The sequence below is a fragment of the Salmo trutta genome, chromosome 19 (genome assembly GCF_901001165.1).
Source record: "Salmo trutta chromosome 19, fSalTru1.1, whole genome shotgun sequence".
Classification (NCBI taxonomy): domain Eukaryota; kingdom Metazoa; phylum Chordata; class Actinopteri; order Salmoniformes; family Salmonidae; genus Salmo; species Salmo trutta.
Genome location: NC_042975.1, coordinates 23,008,739 through 23,020,929, shown reverse-complemented (window position 1 = coordinate 23,020,929; position 12,191 = coordinate 23,008,739). Strand labels below are relative to the sequence as shown.

At 43.4% G+C, this 12,191-nt stretch overlaps 1 protein-coding gene across 1 annotated transcript in view; it reads right to left on the bottom strand.

The window, feature by feature from the left end:
* The window catches only part of LOC115154184 (protein turtle homolog B-like), a 188,087-nt gene that overhangs the window by 116,363 nt on the left and 59,533 nt on the right, over positions 1 to 12,191 (bottom strand). Inside the window, exon 3 of the mRNA XM_029700146.1 lies at positions 4,373 to 4,519. Within this exon, the coding sequence (XP_029556006.1) occupies positions 4,373 to 4,519 (147 nt within the window). The remainder of the gene's footprint in view (positions 1 to 4,372; positions 4,520 to 12,191) is intronic.

The following is a 12,191-nucleotide window of genomic DNA, read 5'->3' as shown; positions in this document are numbered from 1 at the left end:
CACACCCCTAATAACAAAAAAAATCTGTCATAATAAACTAGCTCCCTGGTATACAGAAAATACCCGAGCCCTGAAGCAAGCTTCCAGAAAATTGGAATGGAAATGGCACTACACCAAACTGGATGTCTTCCGATTAGCTTGGAAAGACAGTACCATGCAGTATCGAAGAGCCCTCACTGCTGCTCGATCATCCTATTTTTCCAACTTAACTGAGGAGAATAAGAACAATCCAAAATTTATTTTTGATACTGTTGCAAAGCTAACTAAAAAGCAGCATTCCCCAAGAGAGGATGGCTTTGACTTCAGCAGTGATAAATTCATGAATTTCTTTGATGAAAAGATCATGATCATGAGAAAGCAAATGATGGACTCCTCTTTAAATCTGAATATTTCTCCAAAGCTCAGTTGTCCTGAGTCTGCACAACACTGCCAGGACATAGGATCAAGGGAGACACTAATGTTTTTAATACTATATCTCTTGACACATTGATGAAAATCGTAATGGCCTCTAAACCTTCAAGCTGCATACATATTCAAGCTGCATACATATTCAAGCTAAATACATATTCCAACAAAATTACTGAAAGAGCTGCTTCCTGTGCTTGGCCCTCCTATGTTGAACATAATAATATCCATAGGATGTGTACCAAACTCACTAAAAGTGGCAATAATAAAGCCTGAAAAAGCCAAACCTTGACCTAGAAAATATAAAAAACTATCAGCCTATATCGATTCTCCCATTGCTTTAAAAAATGTTTCAAAAAGCTGTTGCCCAGCAACTCACTGCCTTCCTGAAGACAAACAATGTATATGAAATGCTTCAGTCTGGTTTTAGACCCCATCATAGCACTGAGACTGCACTTGTGAAGGTGGTAAATTACCTTTTAATGGCGTCAGACCAAGGCTCTGCATCTGTCCTCGTGCTCCTAGACCTTAGTGCTGCTTTTGATATCATCGATCACCACATTCTTTTGGAGAGATTGGAAACCCAAATTGCTCTACATGGACAAGTTCTGGCCTGGTTTAGATCTTATCTGTCGGAAAGATATCAGTTTGTCTCTGTGGATGGTTTGTCCTCTGACAAAGCAACTGTAAATTTCGGTGTTCCTCAAGGTTCCGTTTTAGGACCACTATTGTTTTCACTATATATTTTACATCTTGGTGATGTCATTCGGAAACATAATGTTAACTTTCACTGCTATGCGGACGATACACAGCTGTACATTTCGATGAAACATGGTGAAGTCTCAAAATTGCCCTCCCTGGATGCATGTTTTTCAGATATAAGGAAGTGGATGGCGGCAAATTTGTTACTTTTGAACTCGGACAAAACAGAGATGCTAGTTCTAGGTCCCAAGAAACAAAGAGATCTTCTGTTGGATCTGACAATTAATCTTGATGGTTGTACAGTCGTCTCAAATAAAACTGTGAAAGACCTCAGCGTTACTCAGGGCCCTGATCTCTCTGTTGACGAACATATCAAGACTGTTTCAAGGACAGCTTTTTTCCATCTACGTAACATTGAAAAAAAATCGGAAACTTTCTGTCCAAAAATGACGCAGAAAAATGTATCTATGCTTTTGCCACTTCTAGATTAGACTACTGCAATGCTCTACTTTCCGGCTACCCAGATAAAGCACAAAATAAACTTCAGTTAGTGCTAAACACAGCTGCTAGAATCTTGACTAGAACCAAAACATTTTATCATATTACTCCAGTGCTAGCTTCTCTACACTGGCTTCATGTTAAGGCTAGGGCTGATTTCAAGGTTTTACTGGGCTTGCTCCTACCTATCTTTACTATTTGGTCCTGCCGTACATACCTACAAGTACACTACGGTCACAAGACACAAGCCTCCTTACTGCCCCTAGAATGTCTAAGCAAACAGCTGGAGGCAGGGCTTTCTCCTATAGAGCTCTATTTTTATGGAATGGTCTGCCTATCCATGTGAGAGACGCATACTCGGTCTCAACCTTTAAGTCTTTATTGAAGACTCATCTCTTCAGTAGGTCAGTCCTATGATTGAGTGTATTCTGGCCCAGGGTTGTGAATGTGAACGGAAAAGCACTGGAGCGACGAACCGCCCTTGCTGTCTCTGCCTGGCCGGTTTCCTCTCTCTCCACTGGGATTCTCTGCCTCTAACCCTATTACGGGGACTGAGTCACTGGCTTACTGGTGCTCTTACATTGTGTCCCTAGGAGAGGTGCGTCACTTGAGTGGGTTGAGTCACTGACGTGATCTTCCTGTCTGGGTTGGCGCCCCCCTCGGGTTCATGCCGTGGGGGAGATTTTTGTGAGCTATACTGAGCCTTGTCTCAGGGTAGTAAGTTGGTGGTTTGAAGATATCCCTCTAGTGGTGTGGGGGCTGTGCCTTGGCAAAGTGGCTGGGGTTATTTCCTGCCTGGTTGGCCCTGTCTGGGGATATCGTCGGATGGGGCCACAGTGTCTCCCGACCCCTCCTGTGTCAGCCTCCACTATCTATGCTGCAGTAGTTTATGTGTCAGGGGGCTAGGGTCAGTCTGTTATATTCTCCTCTTATCTGGTGTCCTGTGTGAATTTAAGTATACTCCCTCTAATTATATTTTTCTCTCTTCTTTCGTAGGACCTGAGCCTTAGGACCATGTCTAAGGACTACCTGGCCTGACTCCTTACTGTCCCCGGTCCACCTGGTCATGCAGCTGCTCCAGTTTTAACTGTTCTGCCTGCGGCTATGGAACCCTGACCTGTTCACCAGACGTGCTACCTTGTCCCGGACGTGCTGTTTTCGACTCTCTCTCTCTACCGTACCTGCTGTCTCAAACTCTGAATGATCCGCTATGAAAAGTCAACTGACATTTACTCCTGAGGTGCTGACCTGTTGCACCCTCTACAACCACTGTAATTATTATTATTTTACCCGGCTGGTCATCTATGAACGTTTGAACATCTTGGCCATGTACTGTTATAATCTCTACCCGGCACAGCCAGAAGAGGACTGGCCAACCCTCAGAGCCTGGTTTCTCTCTAGGTTTATCCTAGCCACCGTGCTTGCTGTTTGGGGTTTTAGGCTGGGTTTCTGTATAGCACTTTGTGACATCGGCTGATGTAAAAAGGGCTTTATAAATACATTTGATTGATTGATTGATATTCACATTTCAGCAGGACAATAACCGTAAACACAAGGCCAAATATACACTAGAGTTGCTTACCAAGACGACATTGAATGTTCCTGAGTGGCCTAGTTACAGTTTGGAGTTAAATTGGCTTGAAAATCTTTGGCAAAACTTGAAAATGTCTATCTAGCAATGATCAACAACCAACTTGACAGAGTTTGAATAATTTTAAATAGAATAATGTGCAAATATTGTACAATCTAGGTGTGCAAAGCTCTTAGAGACTTATCCAGATAGGCTCACAGCTGTAATCGCTGCCAAAGGTGATGCTAACATGTATTGACTCGGGGGTGTGAATACTTACGTAAATTATATATTTCTGTATTTCTAAAAACATGTTTCCGCTTCGTCATTTTGGGGTATTGTGTGTAGATGGGTGAGAAAAAATGATATTGAATCCATTTTGAATTCAAGCTATAACTCAACAAAATGTGGAATAAGTCAAGGGATATGAATACTTTCTGAAGGCACTGTATCTCAGCAACCCAGCTACCATGTATGACTAAGTAGAACTCTAAATCTAGCCCATGTCAGACGTATTCCCAAGTCGAATATGTATTTCAAATATTTCACATACTTGAGGTGGATTTGAAGCAATGGAGTCCAAAAAGTGCCAACTCTTCATGCCAGGCAAGTTTCTCAAACAGTATTTGGAATAAGTATACAACCCAGGCCTGTCCTACACAAAACATCCACCACAAGAGAGTAAATCTACTCCGTAGACAAAACAGAATCAATTGTACCAAATCAAACCACCCACCCCAAACAACAGAATCGCCTTCATCAAAGACCCATTGACGAAGCCAAACTGACTTGCTATGTTGATAACTAAGGTCTCATTATAGGACATTCAACCCAACCACAGCAGTAAGGGCTGGGGTGTCCAGTCAGCAGACAGCTGCTGCAATGAATCCATTTCAGTTAGTCTAGCAGAGGCGTGACAGTTGGACAGTGGTAGAGCGGGGGGGGGGGGGGGGGCCTGGGGCCTAAATGACTGGCTCCTCTCCAGAGCTCTGGGTAAGTCATACAGCGCTGATGACACTGAGCTAATGTGCTGTGACCAGGGACCGGGGGAGGCTGCGTGTCTGTCTGAGGTGTCTGTTAACACTGCGACAGGTGTCTGTGTGTGTGTGGAGGGGTGGGCGTGCAATTGTGTGTATGAGAGAGTGATGAATGTGTGTGTGTGTGTGCGTGTGTGCCTGTGACGTCCACCTAACTCACCGTTTACTGTGAGGTGCACCCAGCTGCCGTTGTGAAAAGTGTTGTACTGCTGCTCCAACATCAGGACCTTACACTCATACCAGCCCTGGTCGTCTGAACGCACCTTCTCAATCCGCAGAGAAGATTTGCCGTGCAGACTGGCTCGGCCTGGGGGAGGGATAGGAAGGAAGGGGAGAGAGATTAATAACAGTGGTCAAACCAGGAAACATAGTATTCAGTACGCTATAATCCATAGTACACTCTTAGAAAAAAAGGTGTTATCTCGAACCTAAAAGGATTCTGAGGCTGTCCCCATAGGATAACCCTTTGAAGAATCCTTTCTGGTTCCAGGTAGAACCCTTTTGGTTCCATGCAGAACCCTTTCCTCAGACGGTTCTACATGACATCCAAAAGGGTTCTACCTGGAACCAAAGGGGGTTTTACCTGGAACCAAAAGGGGTTCTCCTATGAAGAACACTTTTGGAACCCTTTTTTCTAAGAGTGTATATAATCCTCCTTCTACTGTATCATATAGACCAGGTTTTCCGAACCACCGGGCCTCGGACCTGTACTTTTTTTTCTTCTTTCTTGGGCACGGGATGGGTATTCCATTAACTCCATTAACTTCCATTAGTCTGTGAGCCAGTCTGAGAGCCAGTAGCTCATATCTTACTCCCTGAAGCATTTTTGTGAAAAAAGTAATTACCCACAACATATGCTGATTGGATGGACTGGACACGCATCAAGTCTCAAACATTATTACAGTAGCCACATAACACTGTACTTACAGGAGCAAGCTTACATGAACATAATATGCAATAATAATATCCATTTTAGCACATTGACTAACCACGATTTACATGAGAAGTTTGAACCGAAGTGAGGTGAGTAAATAGCCTATGGTCAAATAACTACAGTAGGCTAATAACAAAAGCCCCTTGTTTCTTTAGCCAGCTAGCATCAGGGATAGCTCCCAGGGATCCAAGAATGGTGAGTTGAAATGGTTTTAGTATTCTCCCAAGTGACATTTGCTTGCTAAATAGCAATTCAATTTGCATGCCAAATGAAAAGAAGGGACCCTGTATATACTGTTGTGCTCTACAAAATCTGAAGAAATACCGGTAAGTTGGATGTGCTTGTTTTATTTTGGGTGGCAGGCGTGCTGAGTGCCATTCCTACCTCTTCCAAACACCCTACCAGACGCATAGAAATGGAGCACAGAGACACGAGAGACTGCCAAATCCGAATCCATCATAACACTAAGACTACAGGGGTTGTGTAGCAGCCCAGTGTCACAGCAGCTTTCACTCTTTACAGGTCAAGCAGTGAAGGGGGGGGGGGTATTTATGATTTTGCTCTTGGCAATCTGGCAACCCCTCATAACAGATGGCGGCCGACGATATGGGCTAAACAAAGGGCTTTGAAGGCACAACGGCCCACAACATCAACATTATCAAAGCCCTTCACGGCTCATTACCCGCTCCCCAGAGTCAATGTTTTTGAGTGACTTCCGTTATGTAACATATGTTATATCAAATTAAGTAAGATGGCAAATAGAAAATAACTATTAATAGGACAACTGTGACTTTATTCCTAGCCTGTGTGCAAATGTGCAGGTCTGTTTCTATCCATCTGCTTTTGTCATCATAACACCATGTGTCACAGTATCCATCGTGGATTTGAAAGGAGGACCAAGGCGCAGCAGAAGTGTGGACACTCATGTTTCTTTAATTAACAAAACAAGTAAAGTATCCACTGGGAAAAACAATAAACAAAACAATGAACAGTACTCACGATACGACAGGGTAGCAGGCTAAACCCAAAAAAATTAAATAAATAAATAAATAAATAAAAAAATAAAAAAATAAAAAAGCAGTGCTCACCACAATTCCCCACAACCCCCAGTGACAAACATACTCCTACATATATGACTCCCAATCAGGAACAACGATCCCCAGCTGTTCCTGATCAGGAGTCACAAGACACAGAGAACATTCAAACACACACACACAAGACTGCCACGTCCTGACCCCCAAACTACTACAACAGCTCCATCTGCTGGTCAGGACGTGACACCATGTGTCTATCTGTACTCATCTCTGTCTATCAGTGTAAAGTGCCTTTAACTTTTTCCACATTTTATTACGTTACAGCCTTATTCTAAAATGGATTAAATAAATACAAATCCTCAGCACTCGAAATTGAGCTCAGGTGCACCCTGTTTCCATTGATCATCCTTGAGATGTTTCTACAACTTGATTGGAGACCACCTGTGGTAAATTCAATTGATTGGACAAGATTTGGAATGGCACACACCTGTCTATATAAGGTGCCACAGTTGACAGTGCATGTCATAGCAAAAACCAAGCCATGAGGTCGAAGGAATTGTCCATAGGGCTGCGAGACAGGATTGTGTCGAGTCACAGATCTGGGGAAGGGTATCAAAACATTTCTGCAGCATTGAAGGTCCCCAAGATCTCAGTGGCATCCATCATTCTTAAATGGACGTTTGGAACCACCAAGACTCTTACTAGAGCTGGCCGCACGGCCAAACTGAGAAATCGAGGGAGAAGCGCCTTGGTCAGGGAGGTGACCAAGAACCCGATGGTCTGACAGAGCTCCAGAGTTCCTCTGTGGAGATGGGAGTACCTTCCAGAAAGACAACCATCTCTGCAGCACTCCACCAATCAGGCCTTTATGGTAGAGTTCCCATAAAAGGCCCCTAAAGGACTCTCAGGCCAAGAGAAACAAGATTAGGTAAATTTACTGAAGAAAATTTGTAGGCTTGCTTCAGCTGAATAATAACATTTCTAGCCTACCATAGCTATTTCATATTTAATATATTAAATGAGTGAATTCTTTCAAAAGGCATAAAACCAAGACTGAACTCTTTGGCCTGAATGACAAGTGTCACGTCTGGAGGAAACCTGGCACCATCCCTACAGTGAAGCATGGTGGTGGCAGCATCATGCTATGGAGATGTTTTTCAGCGGCAGGGACTGGGAGACTAGTCAGGATTGAGGGAAAGATGAACGGAGCAAAGTACAGAGAGATCCTTGATGAAAACCTGCTCCAGATCACTCAGGACCTCAGACTGGGGCGAAGGTTCACCTTCCGACAGGACAACGACCCTAAGCACACAGCCAAGACAACGCAGGAGTGGCTTCGGGACAAGTCTCTGAATGTCTTTGAGTGGCCTAGCAAGAGCCCGGACTTGAACCCGATCAAACATCTCTGAAGAGACCTGAAAATAACTGTGCAGCAAAATTCCTATTCCAACCTGACAGAGCTTGAGAGGGTCTACAGAGAAGAATGGGAAAAACTCCACAAATACAGAGGTGCCAAGCATCATACCCCAGAATACTCGAGGCTGTAATCGCTGCCAAAGGTGCTTCAACAAAGTACTGAGTAAAGGGTCTGAATACTTATGTAAATGTGATATTTCAGTTTTGCTTTGTCATTATGCGGTATTGTGTGTCGATTGAGGGAAAAAACTATTTAAACAATTTTAGAATAAGGTTGTAACCTAACAAAATGTGGAAAAAGTAAAGGGGTCTGAATACTTTCCGAAGGCACTGTACATGCAATTGTGTTTATATCTGTATATACTGTTTGTCTGAATGTCTATATCCATGTTTCTTTATTTTTCTGTGTGTACCAATGCTTTATATATACACTAGATGACTGTGTTGAATCCATCGTTACTCTATCTTGGCACTCCCCCACCCTTGTAAAAAAATATTTTGGAAGTTATAGAAATGCATTTATACATGTCTATATATATTTTTTTTTACACATTTATTATATTACAGACACCTTAATGCATACTTTGAAATTATATTATGTGAGCTAAGCATAAAAATTATAAATAAAATTGTTAAATACATACATATGGAGGACTGATCCTACAACCGGTGGCTTCAAAGCCTCTCAATGGCCAATACATAGCACCAGTAATCCAGGTTTTATATACATAATTGGTGTGTACAGGTAGGGCAGCAGCATGAAGCCTCAGGTCTAGAGTACCACTCAAATCAGACCTCTTCTCTGAGCTAATGATGACAAGTCCAGCTGTTACACTTGTCCCTCCTTTCCCGCTTCTCTCCTCTCATTCCTCAAATTACCTCATACCTGCCAGTGCATGTCAGACTGCCACACCTAGTGATTGTCATATCAAAACAAATCAAATGGGGTGATATCGCGAGAGGAGCCATCTACAATTCACGCCAGCTCCAACGCAAACCTGAGAGGATTCCTAATAAGTTCTGCTAAACTTTGACAGAAGGGCAATGTGGATGTTGTCGCTTTGAGGAACTTATGCAACTCTAGTCTTTTTTTGGTCCTTACTTGGAGATTCTCCTCATTGATATTGGAGCGTGGCTGTGGTTGCGGGTTGGCTCTCACACTGGAGCGAATATTGGAGATCAGTGTTAGAGATCTATACTTCAGAAGGATAACTGGGCCGCAGCCTGCCTGGCCAATAGAAAGGAGGGATAGCTTTAAAAGTCAGCTGTATTTTTATCTGGGTGATTAAGTGGGTATGGGAGAGAGGGGGGAAACTACGCGGACATGGAGGTTGAAGATAGTACCAAAGTTGTGGGACACGCTGGAAGTGTAGGTACAGGTAAATACAGTCCTCTACTCGGTGGACTGGCCTGTATCTTTGCCACAGTTAATGTAACCATTACTGTGGCTCTTTTTGTTTGAAACAAGTGTAACACAATCTTTTGGTTTCAGAAAAAATGCCTGAACCAACGCTGAGTGCTTGTTTTTATAGAAACACAGGGCATAGGGAGAGAAATCCGGTTTGGCTTGGTATTAGGGCAAGTGTAAGGAAAGTCATCAGTTTGGGGATCCCATTGATATTCTGAGAGACCAGGGACAATGTTTCTCTAAGGTTGCCATGTGCAATCTTCGACAGCAATGTTCTCAGGAAATGCAAGGGGATGAAGGTTGGAATATTCCATATGTTGGGTTATTTTGGGGGATCTGGTATGCTTGCTACATTGACCATCAGCAATGACGAAGGGACCCTGTAAAGTGATCTTAATCCATTTGCAGTCAAAGGTAGGCAGACCATTTTTCTAGCACAGATTGGAATATGTTCCGGGATTCTTCCGATGGCATTCAGGAGTACACCACATCAGTCACTGGCTTCATAAATAAGTGCATTGATGACGTTGTCCCCACAGTGACCGTTAGTACATACCCCAACTAGAAGCCATGGTTTACAGGCAACATCCTCACTGAGCTAAAGGGTAGAGCTGCCGCTTTCAAGGAGTGGGACTTTAAACCTGTTGGGGCTAGGGGCAGTATTTGCACGGCCGGATAAAAAACGTACCCGATTTAAACTGGCTACTACTCTTGTCCAGAAACGAGAATATGCATATAATTAGTAGATTTGGATAGAAAACACTCTAAAGTTTCTAAAACTGTTTGAATGGTGTCTCTGAATATAACAGAACTCATATGGCAGGCCAAAACCTGAGAAGATTCCATACAGGAAGTGCCCTGTCTGACAATTTGTTGTCCTTCTGTTGCATCTCTATCGAAAATACAGCATCTCTGCTGTAACGTGACATTTCCTAAGGCTTCCATTGGCTCTCAGAAGGCGCCAGAAAGTGGAATGACGTCTCTCCAGTCTCTGGGCGGAAAACAGCAGGAGATTTTGTGAGTGGTCAGGCTGAGAACAGTGACACTAGAGATGCGCGTTCATGTGAATTCTCCATTTTTTCTTTCAGTCTTTGAATGAATACAACGTCGCCCGGTTGGAATATTATCGCTATTTTACGAGAAAAATAGCATAAAAATAGATTTTAAACAGCGTTTGACATGCTTCGAAGTACGGTAATGGAATATTTTGACATTTTTTTGCGTCACCCTTTGGATACTGACCTGAACGCACGAACAAAACGGAGGTATTTGAATATAACTATGGATTATTTGGAACCAAAACAACATTTGCTGTTGAAGTAGAAGTCCTGGGAGTGCATTCTGACGAAGAACAGCAAAGGTAATCCAATTTTTCTTATAGTAAATCTGAGTTTGGTGAGGGCCAAACTTGGTGGGTGTCAAATTAGCTAGCCGTGATGGCCGGGCTATCTACTCAGAATATTGCAAAATGTGCTTTCGCCGAAAAGCTATTTTAAGATCGGACACCGCGATTGCATAAAGGAGTTCTGTATCTATAATTCTTAAAATAATTGTTATGTATTTTGTGAATGTTAATCGTGAGTAATTTAGTAAATTTACCGGAAGTTTGCGGTGGGTATGCTAGGTTCTGAACATCACATGCTAATGTAAAAAGCTGGTTTTTGATATAAATATGAACTTGATTGAACAAAACATGCATGTATTGTATAACATAATGTCCTAGGAGTGTCATCTGATGAAGATCATCAAAGGTTAGTGCTGCATTTAGCTGTGGTTTTGGTTTTTGTGACATATATGCTTGCTTTGAAATTGGCTGTGTGATTATTTTTGGCAGGGTACTCTCCTGACATAATCTAATGTTTTGCTTTCGCTGTAAAGCCTTTTTGAAATCGGACAATGTGGTTAGATTAACAAGAGTCTTGTCTTTAAAATGGTGTAAAATAGTCATATGTTTGAGAAATTGAAGTTATAGCATTTTTGAGGTATTTGTATTTCGCGCCACGCGATTCCACTGGCTGTTGACTTGCCCAGGGAGGTTAACCCGGAATCTTATAAGAAATCCCGCTATGCCCTCCAACGAACCATCAAACAGGCAAAGCATCAATACAGGACTAAGATTTAATCGTACTACACCGGATCCGATGCTCGTTGGATGTGGCAGGGCTTGCAAACTATTATAGACTACAAAGGGAAGCACAGCCGAGAGCTGCCCAGTGACACGAGCCTACCAGACGAGCTAAATTACTTCTATGCTCGCTTCGAGGCAAGTAACACTGAAGCATGCATGAGAGCATCAGCTGTTCCGGACGACGGTGTAATCACACTCTCCGTAGCTGATGTGAGTAAGACCTTTAAACAGGTCAACATTCACAAGGTTGCAGGGCCAGACGGATTACCAGGACGTGTACTCCGTGCATGCGCTGACCAACTGGCAAGTGTCTTCACTGACATTTTCAACCTATCCCTGACTGAGTCTGTAATACCAACATGTTTCAAACTGACCACCATAGTCCCTGTGCCCAAGAATACTAAGGTAACCTGCCTAAACGAATACCGGCACTCACGTCTGTAGCCAAGAAGTGCTTTGAAAGGCTGGTCATGGCTCACTTCAACACCATTATCCCAGAAACCCTATACCCACTCCAACTTGCATACCGCAACAACAGATCCACAGATTTTGCACTCAACACTAACCTTTCCCACCTGGACAAAAGAGAAACCTATGTGAGAATGCTATTCATTGACTACAACACCATAGTGCCTTCAAAGCTCATCACTAAGCTAAGGACCCTGGGACTAAACACCTCCCTCTGCAACTGGATCCTGGACTTCCTGACAAGCCGCCCCCAGGTGGTAAGGGTAGGTAACAACACAGCCGCCACGCTGATCCTCAACACGGGGGGCCCCTCAGGGGTGCGTGCTCAGTCCCCTCCTGCACTCCCTGTTCACTCATGACTGCATGGTCAGGCACGACTCCAACACAATCATCAAGTTTGCCGATGACACAACAGTGATTGGCCTGATCACCAACAATGATGAGACAGCCTATAGGAAGGAGGTCAGAGACCTGGCCGTGTGGTGCCAGGACAACAACCTCTCCCTCAACATGATCAAGACAAAGGAGATGATTGTGGACTACAGGAAATGAGGACAGAGCACGCCCCCATTCTCATCGACGGGGCTGCAG